This window comes from Leucoraja erinacea, chromosome 7 (assembly GCF_028641065.1).
Source record: "Leucoraja erinacea ecotype New England chromosome 7, Leri_hhj_1, whole genome shotgun sequence".
Lineage (NCBI taxonomy): Eukaryota > Metazoa > Chordata > Chondrichthyes > Rajiformes > Rajidae > Leucoraja > Leucoraja erinaceus.
Genome location: NC_073383.1, coordinates 35,228,991 through 35,245,313, shown reverse-complemented (window position 1 = coordinate 35,245,313; position 16,323 = coordinate 35,228,991). Strand labels below are relative to the sequence as shown.

At 43.9% G+C, this 16,323-nt stretch overlaps 1 protein-coding gene and 1 pseudogene across 13 annotated transcripts in view; one reads left to right on the top strand and one right to left on the bottom strand.

The window, feature by feature from the left end:
* LOC129698883 (leucine-rich repeat flightless-interacting protein 2-like) overlaps positions 1 to 16,323 on the top strand; it is a 127,861-nt gene that overhangs the window by 74,155 nt on the left and 37,383 nt on the right. For 9 of the 13 annotated variants that reach the window (XM_055638270.1, XM_055638272.1, XM_055638271.1 and 6 more), the window contains 3 exons: positions 6,706 to 6,783; positions 12,585 to 12,620; positions 14,558 to 14,683. In XM_055638270.1, the coding sequence (XP_055494245.1) occupies positions 6,706 to 6,783; positions 12,585 to 12,620; positions 14,558 to 14,683 (240 nt within the window). Of the gene's footprint in view, positions 1 to 5,623; positions 5,681 to 6,705; positions 6,784 to 12,584; positions 12,621 to 14,557; positions 14,684 to 16,323 lie in introns of all 13 variants that reach the window. The other 4 variants (XM_055638262.1, XM_055638266.1, XM_055638263.1 and 1 more) reach the window with 2 other exon arrangements.
* LOC129698885 (uncharacterized) lies at positions 6,792 to 12,572 on the bottom strand (annotated as a pseudogene).

Genomic DNA, 16,323 nt, shown 5'->3' with positions numbered 1-16,323 from the left:
TTTGGAACTCTGCACCCTCAGGTTGATGAAATGTCTCCTCCTCTGAGTGCTGAATGGTTAAACCCTCATTTCAAGATCGACCTCTGGTTCTAAATACGCTGGTAAGGGGAAAGCATTGCCCGACATAACCTTGTCAAGTCCAGTAAGAATTGTGTATGTTCAACATCAGACGTAGTTTATCTAAGCATGAGAGTCAGGGCCTGATTTGTAAATTTTGTCTCCATAGGTCAAACCTGTAATTCTAGAGAATCTTCACTACACTCCCTGTATTGCAAATATATCCTTCCTTGGCTAGTGATGCCAGACCTGTATATAGTATTTCCAGACATTGTCTTACCTGGACTCTATATCATCAGAGTAATGTCTGTCAAACTCAAATCCTCTGCAATAACGACAAACATACTTTTTGCCTATCTAATTGCTTGGTGTATCTTCATGCTATTTTTCACTGATATGTATAACCCCCCCCCACCCCCCCCAGGTCCTTCCAGAACTACGACAATCTAATGCATTGCCTTTCTATGTTTTTTTCCCAATGAGATTCTCACATTTTTTCACAGTATATTCCATCAGCTTCATTCTTGATTGTCAAGACTTAACCTGTCAATATTCCCTTCAGTCTGAAGAAGGGTTTCGGCCCGAAACGTCGCCTATTTCCTTTGCTCCATAGATGCTGCTGCACCCGCTGAGTTTCTCCAGCAATTTTGTGTACCTTCGATCTTCCAGCATCTGCAGTTCCTTCTTGAACAATATTCCCAGAAGCCTCTGTAACCTGCGCACACCTCACTCTGATCTTAATTTTGTATCATCAGTGAACATAGATATATTACTAAGAATGTGAACAGCTGGTGTACCAGCACTGGTAGCATTCCACACCCCTCCAACCCCAAAATTGGTTTAATGAAATTGATTGAATTGAAAGATTCAGTATGGAAACACGCCCTTCAGCCCACCTATCACTGACTATCGATCACCCGTTCATAGTAGTTCTTTGTTATCCCGCTTTTGTATCCACTCCCTGCACACTGGGGGCAATTTAGAGGGCCATTAGCCTACAAGCCCACTAGAGCACCTGGAGGAAACCCACGCCGTCACAAGGAAAATCTGCAAACTCCACACAGACAGCAACCAATGTCAAGATCAAACCCGGATCAATGGCATTGTGAGACAGCAGCTCTACTAGCTGCACTACCGTGCCATCCAATCTTTTCTGTTCATTCACCAATCCTCAATCCACACCAATATATTATTCCAACACAGTGCAATTATTTTTTCATTATACTTGTGTGGCACTAAATCAAAGACCTTGTTAAACTTTAGTCATGCACATCAGTTAATTCATCTTCAATCTGCAAATTATAAATTCAATTTTCAAACAGATTTGCCAAATATGATTTTTCTTACCAAAAGTATGCATCAACTCGACACAATGCTATTGTTTTCCAAGTGCCTGGTATTGCTTCCTTAATAAGATAAACATTTTCCCAACTACGAATGTCAGACTAACTGCTTTGCAGTTCCTTGTTTTTCTTTTTTTTTTAAGTTAGGGTTATTTTTGCTACTTTATAATTTATGGAAACAATAATAGAACCTGTAGAATAAAGGAAGATGACAACCAGTTGCTGTACTGCAACATTCTCCATTGTCACCTCCTCCAAACGGTCTCCGTTCAGAATTAAATTCCTGGTTTCAGATTGAACAAAATCACTGTCTTTATATACAAATATTCTCATATGTCCCCAAGCTATCAGATCACGAAATAACCCTTTCTCTTTACACAATACCAGATTTTAAATAGCCTATTCTCTTGGTGATTCCTCAACCCATTGGAGCGGAAGGCCACCTTTGATTCACTACATAAATTCATCTTACCTCTGATTACTGCTGATTCTGTTTTCCAAGTGTATGCAGATACATATTTTTCCCCTGATTACGTTATAGCTGATATCATACGGAGCTTTACTTTCTTTGTTTATGTTCCAACCTCTCCCCTCCATCTCCATGATTGTCTGCAGCTTACATATGTACATCATACAAACTACATACAACACTCAGATGTTTTTCTGACCATTGTTGTTTCTCAGCTCCACTTCCAACTGGTTTTACTATCCGGTTTTTTGAACTAAGATATTTATTTTCTATGATATTTTATCTTTTTTTAAGCAATTACCCCACCTGTTGGGGGGTGGGGGGGAGGGAGGACGGACGGTCCAGTGGCGGTTCGGCAGCGCTTGCAGCATGGGGACTTGGGTTCGATCCAGGCGCGGGTCTGTGTGCGTGCAGCTGCCGAGAATGTCTCTCTGCTGGTCCACCCCATCCCCACCCCCCCCCCCAGTCTCCCACTCGCATCTGCCCCCTCTATCTGCCCCCTGATAAATACAAGCTTGTAAACAGACAAAAATTCAGACCCAAACTATACTCACTGTATCTACAGCGCTTCGTTCGATTTTTCTTTATAGCATTTACTCTTTATAGCATTAGACTTTAAATCACACATTCAGTATTCTGAATTTTATACCAAATTGCACACGTGGTAATCCAGACATTATCACCTTTGTCATTTGGACCCCTGCTGTCTATATCCCTTAAACAGAATTTCATCCTTTGTCCCATTTTTGTCATTGGTTTCTAGAACCACAAGATCATTTCCTATCAGCTCGGAGGAGGCAAGTTTAACCCTTGCACTGGGCGGACAGGACACCTTTCAGGATGCAGTCACATCGACAACATTTTTGTAACCCCCCCCCACCCTCATGCCTGCTCCCCGTATATACAATCTCCTTTATCACTATATTTATTTTTGGTTTGAAAGGTCAGATGATCAGTTGCTCATCCACTCCGCACTCTCTGCTCCCTCCTTGACAGGCTGTAAGACCTTTACCTTTAGGCAGGTACAGGACTGGGTCTCCTGCAATTGGACTTTCCGAACCCCTATTCCTGTGTCAATTACATTCACACTTTCCTGTCCATGTTGACCTACCAATTCTACAATACTTATTCGAGGGGAATAAAAATTCCCATCCTGATACATTAGTGTTCAAATCTGAGACTTCAGTTCATCAATTTTGAGCCGAAGCTTTTCAAGATTTATACAGTTACTACTGACTGTCTGACAGTGCGTGGACAGACTTGGATAGTTTTCTCTGAAATCCTGGTGGTTGTGGGGAGATCTGAAAGAAGTATATACATTTATGAGAGGCATAGATAGGGTAGACAGTTAGATTATTTTTCTTCAGGGTCGAAAAAAGCAAATACGAGTGGGCATATGTTTAATGTGAGAGGGGCAAAGTTTAAAGGAGATGTGTGGGTGTGTGTGATCACATTGTGCTCGAAAAAGCGACGCGCTAACGGTAACATTTTTACATATTCCAATAGAGATTTATCCCGTGGAGTCCAAAATCGCCTTATCTGAAAAATTCATGCATTATTTCTCGAGTTATTAATCAAAATGTTCAAATATCTGAAAAAAACTGTCACAATGGATCTGTGTGCTGCCGTCTTGGATCTGCACGCTGCGAGTTACGTCCACCCTCACCTCTCCCCCCCCCCCGTTATTCAAAAATGCAGCCCTTTCACCCCCCCCTCACCTCCCCCCCCTCTCCTCCCCCCCCCTCTCCTCCCCCCCTCTCTCCTCCCCCCCTCCTCTGCACCCCCCATCCTCCTCTGCCCCATCCTCCTCTCCCCCACCTCTTCCACCCCCCCCCTCCTCTCTGTCCTCCCACCCATTATTCAAAAGGCGCTCGGGGGTCGCTTTCTCTCGGCTCCTCAGTCGGCTCCTCTCTCTTCTCCCCCCCGCTGGCCTCTCTCTTCCCCCCAGACCTCTCTTCCACCCCCCCCCCCCCCCCCCCCCCCCCCCCCGCCCTCTCTCTCTTCCCCTCAGCCTCTCTCTTCCACTCCCCCCCCCCCCCCCCCCCACATTTTTTTTCCAAGAGTGGAAATGTCATAGATTGGAGGGCATAGTTTTATGGTGAGAGGGACAAAGTTTAAAGGAGATGAGCAGGGCAAGTCATTTTTTTATTTACACAGAGGGTGAAGGGTGTCTGGAATGTGTTGCCAGGAATGGTGGTGGAGGCAGATATGACAATGACGTTTGAGAGAGCCGCATGGATATGCAGGGAATAGAAGGTATATGGACCATGTGCAGGCAGATGAGATCAGTTTAACTTGGCATCATGTTTGGTACAGACATTATGGTCTTAAAGGGCATGTTCCTGGCTATGTAAGAGGCCTGAACCATTAGAAATTTGTTGTTCACAGTGTGTGGCCTGCCTTGGTCACAACATGAGGTCCTCATACTTGTCTGTTATTAATTGATTGGATCATAGGCGTCCACAATCCCTCTCTCCCCCAAGGCATTGCTAAAAAAACACCTATTTTACAATTTTCCATAATACAAAGCCACGTTATCAAAGAGCGCGAGCTGAAAGAAAAGTTGCTTCATGACGCATCACATCCTTCAGGAAGCGCAAGTTGTTTATTTATTTACTTTTATTCCACATAAATGCCATAACAGCAGGTTTTATTCTGCATATCAAATTATTCCTGGTCATTAGTGCATATGGTAAGGGCAAATTTCCATGACCTGAATGGGTGTTACATGGTAGCCTGTGCCCTCCTGACAAATCAGAGTGTGGCTTGTGCTTGAAAGAAAGCTCAGGAAACATTGAAGTAGTTGGGTGGAAGTGCTTGGGGACACTGAGCAGGAAGAAAGCATCGACAGGGCAGCAGAGGAGCACTGGAGACCGTAAGAAACTAGGAAGGCACAAAATGATGAGGGCAAGGCACAATGAAAATGAACACGAGATACCAAGCCCCATGAGGTTAAAAGGAATGCAGGAGGGAGATAGTGCTAATAAACACAAAAGCAATAGTAATCTTTGAACAGAAAAATACTTTTCTATTAATAGGAAACGTGCAAAGGAAACATAAATAGCCTTCAAATTATTTGTATTGTCAGTCTGACCCATCTCAGATAAACTATTCCTGCTGGCCAACTCTAACTGTAATATAACTCCCTCATGCCTGGACTCCCTTACAAGAAAAAAATAGTTTACTTCCTTGGAAATCCTTCAAACATTTTAAACACTTTAATCCAGTCTTCTATATCAAAGGAATGCAAGACTACCTATGTGACCTTGAATTTTAATTTAATTCTTTTAGCCAATTTGGTCATTTTGGTCAATGTGTGCTTGACCCCCTCCTCAGAGGATGTTCTGAAGATGTGGAGCCAGAAGATTGAGCCTGAAGATACAGCACGAATGTTCTGTCAAGCACAACTTCCTTCTGGTCCCTTCAGAGGATCAACCCATTTGAGTGTGATTGGAATCTCAAAATTCTGTTTAGAAAAGTATTCAGTTTATCTTTCTGATTATATTCTGAGGGATAATCAGATCCAAAGGGTTAATATACAGTACATCGATACACTGCCTGCTTACCCTGTGTGGTGTGCTGTGAACTGGCTTCCAAATAACGCTTCTGTGGCTCATCCCTTCCACATCCCACTCACTGATCAGCTCTGCACGGTTCAACACACGCGTTTTTCACTCAGTGGCGTCATTGCTGTCGCCACCTAACCTTCTATCCTGTTGGTTAACTCAGTCTCACTGTTGTTTCATTCTTTCAGATGTCTACCTTCGACGGGAATGCAAGCCGTCGCTACAGTACTTCCACCTCTCGAGCCGTAAGGCCCTGTTTCCCTCTCTCTCTCTCTCTCCAATGTAGCTTCCAGCTCCTGACACAATCTTCAACTGCATGGAAAATGACACTGGTTATTTTGCATGGTGCCAAGGATGTCAAAAAGAAAGTCCCAGTCACAATGTTGAGGCTGCAACACTGGCATGAGTGCAAAACAGTGACAGCCAGCTTGTTGTATTTTCAAATATCTTCATGAACTTGCTCCCATTTCTTATTTCAATAATTTTCCAGCCAACAATATGAGAATCTCTGCACTTCTTTAATGTTTCCCTCTTGATCATTATCATGGTTAATCATTCCGTCATTGGTGGTTCAGCTTTCAGCGCATTGACTTTCTGGATTTCCATCTCGAAACTCTAGTCTTTTCACAATTCTCAATTAATTTAATGTCTGACTGAACTTTTGATTGTCTGCCTTTGTCTGCATTGTGACTTGGTGTAAAATGTTATTTCTCAGCGCTTCTATGAAACACATAGTGACTGTTTATTATGTTAGGTGCAATGTACAGTCTGGGACAGACTGCAATGGACAACTGAAGGTGGATTTAGGAGACGGAGTATGAATGGAAAGGGCTCCATGATGTACATTTGTGTGGAGTAGGATCTACAATGTATGGTTGTAGTTGTGGAGAAAGCAGAATTATTGGGAGAAGGCAAACACCACAGGAACTGGAGAGGGCAGCATGGATAGGATCCAAAATCTGGGTGGATTGCACCTTTCCTGATTTGATACCAGAGGCTCAAGACCTTTTTGCCTAATTTTTTAATAATATGTGGCCAGTTTCAAATTGGGCTCTTCACTGGCTCCTCTGGAAGTATGTACAGGGGTAGATGGGATGAGTTTAGTCGCAGAAACTGAGAGGTGTACCACTCCTCATTAATCTATCAATCATTGAGGAACAGCGCATGGTTTTTTTTGTCTCTTTGGCAGCACTGTCGTAAGCTGTCCCACAATGCTTTCCATCTAATCCCCTCTCTTTCTTACTTTTCCTCCACTCTTCCTTTTGACTAGCCCTCAGAATACAACTGTGTACTTGGCTCCAGTTCCCGCACATCATCTCGCGCAAGCTCAGCTCGAGCAAGTCCAGTGGTGAGGACAATCTTGCTTGCTCTCTGTCTATAAACTGTACACATTTTTGTGTAACTCGTTTCCATTCTTCTCATTCATGACCTCAACAGTAACATTTATTTTGTAAAGACAATATGATCATAGTTTTCCCAGTCTATGAAAGCCAGCTGTGATCTTAGATGCTGCTTCTGTGAAACATTGGTCTTGACTCGTATGTCAGTTTTGCTCTGAAAATGTTGCTTACAAATATAACTCACCACTCTGCAAGACTCTCATGGTCAAATTGACAAAAATGGTGCAGGCAAATGGAAAAGGTTATTAATTGATCAACACAGAATGGGTTCTATTTTTTTTTTTGTTTTAGCTTGGTTTATTATTGTTACGTGTATCGAGATACTGTGAAAAGCTTTTTTCTTGCATACTATCCGGTCAACAAAAAGACTACACATGATTACAATCAAGCTGTCCATAGTGTACAGATCTAGAATAAAGGGTATATCATTTAGTCCAAGACAAAGTCCGATTAAAGATAGTTCAAAGGTCTCCATGGGGTAGATGACCACACTCTAGCTGGTAAGAGGACACCCCATATTTGGTAGTTTTATGTGTGGCAGAAGTTCCTCTCTCCTGTGTATTAACAAAGGCTAAAGGTCTGTTATCCACTAGAGCCCTTGAGGGAACAGTTCTTGCAATATAACAATATAGTTAATAGTCATAGATATACAGTGCCCTCCATAATGTTTGGGACAAAGATGCATCATTTATTTGTTTGCCTCTGTACTCCACAATTTGAGATTTGTAATAGAAAAAAATTGCATGCGTTTAAAATGTACATTTGCAGGTTTTATTAAAGGGTATTTTTATACATTTTGGTTTCACAATGTGGAAATTACTGCTGTGTTTATACATAGTCCCCCCCCCATTTCAGGGCACCATAATGTTTGAGACACATGGGTTCACAGGTGTTTGTAATTGCCCAGTTGTATTTAATTGTCTCCTTCATGAGAGAGCTTCCTGAGAGAGCTCTCAGCACCGTCTTTCCTTCAGTCATTCCATCACCTTTGGAAACTTTTATTGCTGTTTATCAACATGAGGACGGGGCGGGAGATTGCAACTAAGTTTGTGTCTGTTAATTGTGTTTTCAATAGCTGCAGGTGATTACCGCAGTTCATTATCTCTTCTCTTCTCCCTCTTCATTTTACATCCCACTTCTGACCCCATGTAAGGTATTCTCGTCTGAGGTAAGGCTTAGTTGTGACTGGCACAAAGGACAGGTCCACACCGGGTTTGTGTTCCAGAGCAAGAGCCCGTTTATTCTGCAATCACTGCCTTTTATCTTGAAGGTCACTTGACCTCAGTCACGAGGCTCATGCACGAGTTTCTGTTACATTGATTGCAAAGACATCACATACATCACAATACGCAAAAAGAAGAACATGAGGACCAAAGTTGTGCCAATAAAAGTCAAAGAAGCCATTATGAGTCTGAGAAACAAGAATAAAACTGTTATGAGAGACATCAGCCAAACCTTAGGCTTACCAAAATCAACTGTTTGGAACATTATTAAGAAGACAAAGAGCACTGGTGAGCTTACTAATCGCAAAGGGACTGGCAGGCCAAGGAAGACCGCCACAGCTAATGACAGAAGAATTCTCTCTATAATAAAGAAAAATCCCCAAACATCTGTCCAACAGATCAGAAATACACTTCATGTGTGGAATTGTCAATGACCACTGTCTTAACTTATATCAGAGTGATGGCAAGAGCAAAGTATGGAGGAGAGAATCCAAAGCATATCACCTCATCTGTAAAACATGATGGTGGGGTTGTTATGGCCTGGGCATGTATGGCTGCTGTAGGTACTGGCTCATTTATCTTCATTGATGATTCAACTGCTGATGGTAGCAGCATAATGAATTCTGAAGTGTATAGACACATCCTATCTGCTCAAGTTCAAACAAATGCCTCAAAACTTATTGGCCGGCGGTTCATTCTACAGCAAGACAATGATTCCAAACATACTTCTAAAGCAACAACGTTTTTCAAAGCTAAAATATGGTCAAATCTTGAGTGGCTAAGTCAATCACCTGATCTGAACCCAATGGAGCATGCTGTTTATATGCTGAAGAGAAAACTGAAAGGGGACTAGCCCCCAAAACAAGTATAATCTAAAGATGGCTACAATACAGGCCTGCAGAGCATCACCAGAAAAGACACCCAGCAACTGGTGATGTCCATGAATCGTAGACTTCAAGCAGTCATTGCATGCAAAGGATATGCAACAAAATACTAAACATGACTACTTTCATTTACATGACATTGCTGTGTGCCAAACATTATGGTGCTCTGAATTGGGGAATTATATATAAACACTGCTGTAATTTCTACATGGTGAAACCAAAATGTATGAAAATGGCCTTTATTAAAATCTGACAATGTGCACTTTAACCACATGAGATTTTTTCTATTACAAATCTCAAATTGTGGAGTACAGAGGCAAATAAATAAATGATGGGTCTTTGCGCCAAACATTATGCAGCGCACTGTTACATGTCACTGGTGCAGGACCAGTGAGTCTAGGTTAGTCACCATACTGGTACAATGCTTAGATTACATAGACCTCACATTATCCAACAGTGCATTACAATACTGAGGGACACAGGTCTCCCTTTAACAACTGGTACGGAATTGGCATATGGTAATTACTATCACAATTGGATTAATGCATATAAATCTCTCTGTATAGTTGTTGTATTTGTGGGTGCATGACTGTCCGATGGATATACTGACGGGGACAAGACTGTCACTATATTAAACCGTGGTGCAGTACTGATTGGTACAGGCATGTTGCTGCATTACATTGGGATGTAATACAGGAGGGTACAGGACTGCTGCATAACTCTGTTATTTGATACAAATACATCTATAGATGCTCCTGAACACATCATCAGTGATGTAACCTGGGGTCATTGGGTGTTTCGGGTCTTTCAACATCAGACACCCTCACCCAGGCGACCCAGCCGTGGTTGATCAGACCACGACTTGTGTTCAGGTGGCATTCGCTCCTCCCCATGGACCCCCTCTCCTGATCCAGAGCCATCTCGAGGCCTTCTCCGCTGCCTCTGTGGTGTTCTTGATGGCCCTTCTCCTCGCCACTCCGTTGATGCCCAGTGCGCTCAAGGCTTTGTAGAGCGATTGCCCTGCAAAACCTCTGCAGCCAACCTCAAAGGGCATACACCTTGCCTTCCAGCCCTGCTTGCGGCAGTCTATGACCAGCTCTTCATACTTGGTCATCTTCCTCTCGTGGGCCTCCTCCAGACGGTCCTCCCACGGCACAGTCAGTTCCAACAAGACGATGTTTTTGGTCGCCTCTGAGACCAGGAGGATATCTGCCCTCAGGTTGGTCGTGGCAATGTGCTGTGGGAACTTCAGCTGTTTCACCAGGTCTACGGAAAGCTGCCAGTCCTGCGCAGTCGCCAGGATTCCTGACGGATTCCTGGCTGCTGTGGTTCTTGGCAGCCACTCCGGCCTTCAAGAAGGTGATCATCTGGGTGGTGGGGCGTTCTCGTTTGCAGCTGCTAATTCCCATGCTGATGGCTTCTGCAATGGGTTTGAGAACCTGGTCGTGACGCCATGTGTACCGGCCCTGCCCAAGAGACTTTGGGCAACAGCTCAGGATGTGTTCCAACGTCCCCTTGCCTGTGCATTGCGGGCAATCTGGAGATTCAGCTTTGCCCCAGATGAAGAGGTTCGATGGGCTGGGCAGGACATCATACACTGCCTGGACCAGGAACTTGATGCATTGTGGTACAGCCTGCCAGAGCTCAGTCCATGTGACTTTTCGGTCCATGGCCTGCTCCCACCTTGTCCAGGCTCCCTGCTGCCTCAATCCAACTGCTCTGGTACACCTCTCCTCCTCCACCACTGCCCTCACTTCCTCTTGCACCAGCCTGCGCCTCTCCTTCCCCTTGGCCTTGTCAAACTGGGTAGATGGGAAGATTCTTCCCCGAGTCACTGCTGCCACCAGGACTCTGGCGTATCCGGGACTCTGCTTGCAGCACGGCGTCGCCGGCTCTCCACTTCCTCCCAGTTTTCACCTCCACCCCTGCTTGAGACAGCTTGGGGTCGCTGGAGTCACTGCACAGCATCACCTCTCTGGCCCGAGTCACCTTGAACTCCTCCTCCAGGGACTTCAGGGTCAGCTGGAGCTTGGTGTTATTCCCATAAAGGGCGATGCTGCTAAGGCTCATGGGCAGTCCCAGCCACCTTCTGAGAAAGCTGCTGACTTTCCTCTCCAATCTCTCTACGATGGCTATTGGGACTTCGTAGACAAGCAGTGGCCAGAGTATCCTTGGCAGGATACCATGCTGGTAAATCCATGCTTTGAACTTGCCGGGAAGCCCCGACCGGTCCACTGCTCTCAACCAACTCTCCAGCTCCTGACAGGTTGCCTGGACAGATGCTGTATCCTGCAGGCTGCTGTTAAACACCTTGCCAAGACTCTTCACTGGCCTTTCGGAGACAGTTGGGATTGATGTCCCTTCGATGCTGAAGCGGAACCTGTCCATGACGTTGCCCTTCTTCAGCACCAGTGACATTGATTTTCCTGGCTTAAACCTCATCCTTGCCCATCCAATCAGTTTCTCCAACCCCTGCAGGATCCACCTGCCTCCTGGCACTGACTCAGTGGTGACAGTCAGGTCGTCCATGAAGGCTCTGATTGGTGGTTGGCGCATTCCTGACTTGGTCCGAGGGCCCCGGCACTCTGGCTCAGCAGACTTGACGATCATGTTCATCGCCAAGGCAAAAAGGATCACAGAGGTGGTACAGCCTGTGATGATCCCAACCTCTAGTCTGTGCCACTGATGTTACTGACCCTGATGAGACTCTCATGCTGAACTGGTTGTAATAGTGATACTGATTGGTACAGGCATGTTGCTGCATTACATTGGGATGTAAAACAGGAGGGTACAGGACTGCTGCATAACTCTGTTATTGTATTGGTGGTGGCATGATTGTTAATGTCTATCAATTGAGTAGAGTACTAAAGGGTGTCTCACTACATAGCACATTGAAAATATAAATGGATATACCTTTAATTGGCGGTGAAGGGTCTCATCTCAAAATGTTGATTGTCCATTTCCCTCCACAAATTCTGTCTGACCCATTTAGTTCCCCCAGCAGTTTACCTTTTGCAATGTATTTCATTGTCTAACAATGATACAAATCTGTCACAATAACACTTGGCAGAGGTCTATTATTCATGGTGGGAGTAATTTGTGTTAAAGTGGTATAATTTAGTGTTGTGACATATTCTAACAGATTAAGCATGATTTGCTACTCCGAAAGTGAAAAAACAAATTGAGAAGATTGTGCGTGTGCAGTACATGCTGTATTTTTTAATACATTTCCAACAAAGGATACTAAGTCAAATTGGCTACACTCACTCATTTCTATTGGCTTCTCTTTCTCTGTTTTTTCCCTGCCTCTCTCCCTAACTCTCTTCACTCTTTTTCCTGCCCCTCTCCTCTCCCTCTCTTTCCCTCCTCTCAGTCCCTCTCCTTCCCCCATCCCCACTTCCTCCAGCCCCTCGTCTTTCCCCTCTCACTCCTGGTCCACTCCTCTTACTTAGATCTTCAAATGTGGTCATTGTCTTGATATTGACTTTTTGTTTAAATGACACGAACTGTGATTAATGTGACTTAATAGGTGCAATCTCACAATAGATTATATGGCTACACTCTGCTACATGATTTGTGAAAATGATTGCATTGATGGTCAATGTTTTTTCTAAACTTCTTTCCTCTGTTTCTATCCATCAGGTGGAGGAGAAGTTGGACAAGGATTTTATAGAGAAGGTGAGGAACTTACTGCAAGTTTCCTAAACAGTCCTCAACTGTCCTGTTTAATTGACCCATTGATACATTCCATGACATGTCCTCAGTAATCTGCTCAAAAGACAGAAAATGGTGGATGTAGTGGGTCAGGAACCATCAGTGGATTGAGAATTGAGATTTAATGTTTTAGATAATTAAACTTGCTTCAGATCTAGGAACATCTAAAAATGTTTTATGTGCATAAGAACGGGAAGGATGGATATGGAAAGGATATGTCAATGTAAGCCAAGAGAAAAAGAATGGTAGTGGAAGTGTGGGGGAGGCTTAATTGCAGATGATCACTTCAAGAGTGCTGCACTGAGGTCCAGCGGAGTATCCACCTGTCTCTGGGATCCTAAGACAGACGCAAAAGACTGAAGTAACTCAGCGGGTCAGGCAGCATCTCTAGACAAAAGGAATAGGTGCCATTTTGCGTCGAGACCCTTGTCTCTGGGATCCTCCCTGTTAGTGTTAGCATAGTTCTGGAGGACTGGGACTCTTGCCTGAGTAGAGGTAGAAACCTGATCTCAACCGCTGTGCTTCCACTGCAATGCCATTGCCTGGCACAAGAGCAAGTGGAGGCCAGATCATGGCTGCACACACTCCCAAGAGAATGTGGATGTGTTCTCCAGTCACCAAGTATGTTCCTAAGCATCTGTGTTTTCAGCACCATTCTGGAGATGAAACAGGAGTTCCTATTCCTCTCCTCCCTGACCAACGAGACAGGTATCTTCCATGTGGAACACACCTCAAATCTGTCCATTCACAGTGTCAGGGTTTGAGCTAGTGCGCTGCGGGGACAGGTCCACTGGTGACATGTGCTTCATTTCTTCTGAATAGGCAGAGCCTGAATCTGTGGCTCATCAGATTCAGTAGGCTGTGGCAAGGCCAGCCTTCCCCATGTGGTCCTCTGCAGTCTGCATCTTTTTGCCATTACTGACTCTGGTACTTGTGTCAGATCAATACGTTTATGATGAAACTAATCACTCATGATTGGTTATCAGTCCTGGAGCGTTTTGGGTCGAGACCCTCTATAGACATGAAGAGGAATGCAGAGAAGTGGGAGAGAGACTGTGTACAAGGGGAAATGGGCAAAGCACCAGCAACAAAAAGAGAGAGGCATGGGGAGTGGAGGAAGAGAGTGTGACGGACATGGAGAGACAAAGATGTGGAACGATAACAGAGAGACAGGATGGGAGAGGGAGAATAGAGATTGAAATGGATTTGGTGTGTGCTGGATGGAAAGGCATTTGCACAGTGAATAGTCGTGTAAAAGGTGCAAATGTAATGAAGATGGTACTAAACGCTAAAGATGCAACTTTATAAATCTGACAAGATTAAGATCTTACTTGCAGTATTGGTCTGCATTGCATGGGATATTGCTTCCACAGATACCGCCTTTACAATCTTCTGCCAATAGTGTCTGCATGTAGCCTGAACGGACCAATTGACTTTTTGCACATAAAGCATCCTTGCTGTATAAATATTGTCCACCAGCCTCCCCCGGTCCCTCGGAATAATCCTGTGGCCATAACTTCTTACATATAGGATAACAGCTGCAAATATCTTCAAGTAATCAGCTCTCTCCAGTGAAGTAGTATTTGTATTATGCATGTATACCTTTAAGAAGTGGCTTATGAGGTCACAGTTGCTTGACTAAGTGCTGACAGCTGCAAGCTATTCAGAGAATTCTTAAATAGTATGCACAGAATCAATCTTTTTTTGAAACATGCAATAGAAAATCTTGACCTTTTTCAAACGTTTGAAAGCTGCATTAGTGAGAAGTACTTTATTGTATTAATGCCAAACAAGACTCATGGAACTGCATTTGGAATTACAAGCATGGTTATTTGCCTTGCACTGCAGAATACTCTGGCCCATGTGGCTTTATTGGCTAACTGGTGTACTTTTTATTTCAGGGATCCCGAGCAGCTTCAAGCCTCTCTGCGGCTACCCTTGCCTCCTTGGGGGGGACCTCATCAAGGCGAGGTAGTGGGGAGACCACCACCTCAATAGACACAGAAGGCTCCATTCGAGAAATTAAGGTAAAGTGTGTAGTGGAAGAGTGTAGGAAAGGAAAAAGGTCACTTAAGTGCTGGTATAGCCAGGGAAATATCCAATTGGAACACTTAAAATTTATTGGAAAATGCACACATTTCCTAAATGCGCCTTTAAGTTCATGGTGGAGATTAAGAAATCTCTTTTCACCAGAGAGTAATAGGGTTCTGGATGACAGCTGGAAAGAGTGGTAGCGACAGAGATATTTAAAGAATACTTGAGTCATGACCGTCTTCAAAAGAGGAGACAAATCCAAATGTGCAAACAGGGAACGTCATTGCCAGGGTCCTCCTCATCCACTTCTTCACCATCGCAAAAGAGCACGATTCTTCACTACATGACAACTCCAAGGAAAACACAGGGAGCAGGACAAACCAATCTATATGTTCTTTTTCAACCTTAATAATGCCAGTGATATCATCAGAGTACAGGAATGAGATTCAAAGCTTAGTAAAATAGTGTCAATACTACAACTACACACTCATTGTCAGCAAGAAAAAGAAGCTAGTCTTCAGAGCTGACTTCAGAAAAAAGAGGTGTTGTACATCAACGGTGCTGAAATGGGGATGGTCTCGAGTTTCCAGTTCCTGGGCATAAATAACGGCAACAATCTGTCTTGGTCCAACCACATTGACGCTACGGCCAAGAAAGCACACCCACACCTCTACTTCCTCAGAAGTCTAAAGAAATTTAGCATTTCTCTAATGACTTACCAATTTCTACAGATACACTGTAGAAAGATGTTATCGGAATGCATCACAACTTAGTTTGTCAACTGCTCTGCCACGATGGCAAGAATCTATCACATAAACCAGCCTCCCATCCCATCAATCTGCACTTCACACAGGCACTGGAAAGCAGCCAACATAATCAAGATCCACTTACACCCCAGTCATTCCCTCTTCCCTCCTAGGGCAGAAGATACAAGAGCTTGAAAGGACGTACTAGAATCAAGTTCTTCCGTGCTGTTACCAGACTACTGAATGGTTCACTCATAAACTAAAAGTATAGTCCCAATCTCCCAATCATACTTTACTGTGCCCCTTGCACCTTCCGAATCTGCATTTTCTCTGCAGCTGTAACGGTGTACACAATATTCTGCACTAAATATTTTTCTCTTTGGACCACCTGATTATACTCCTGTGTGGTATGATTTGACTGGATAGCACGCAAACACAGTTTTTTCATTATGTCTCGGTACATGTGACAATAATAAATCAATATCAATTAAACACAACTGGAGACCCTCAAATTTGGCTGTGCACAGAAATTCATCTTCTACCTATATATGTTTTATGAACCCCCTGGGATGATGTTCAACCCATGGTGACTACACTCTACTAATGTCACCCAAATCTTCAGTAGACAAGCTGCAGTGTACAGATAATATTTGTATTCATGTGTGCTAGGAGATTGAGTTCCAAGTCATCGTCCATTCATTTATTAAAGCTTATGGGAGGATGTTCTTCACACTCAATATTCACAATAAAGGTCCTCTATCAATCTGCCCTTGACAATATTTCCGCTATCAACTTGTCCCTGGCACTGAACAATAAAGATTCATGGTAAGAAAATGGAACATGTGGATCCCTTCCCATAACCCAGGAACCACCTCTCAATGTTGGCA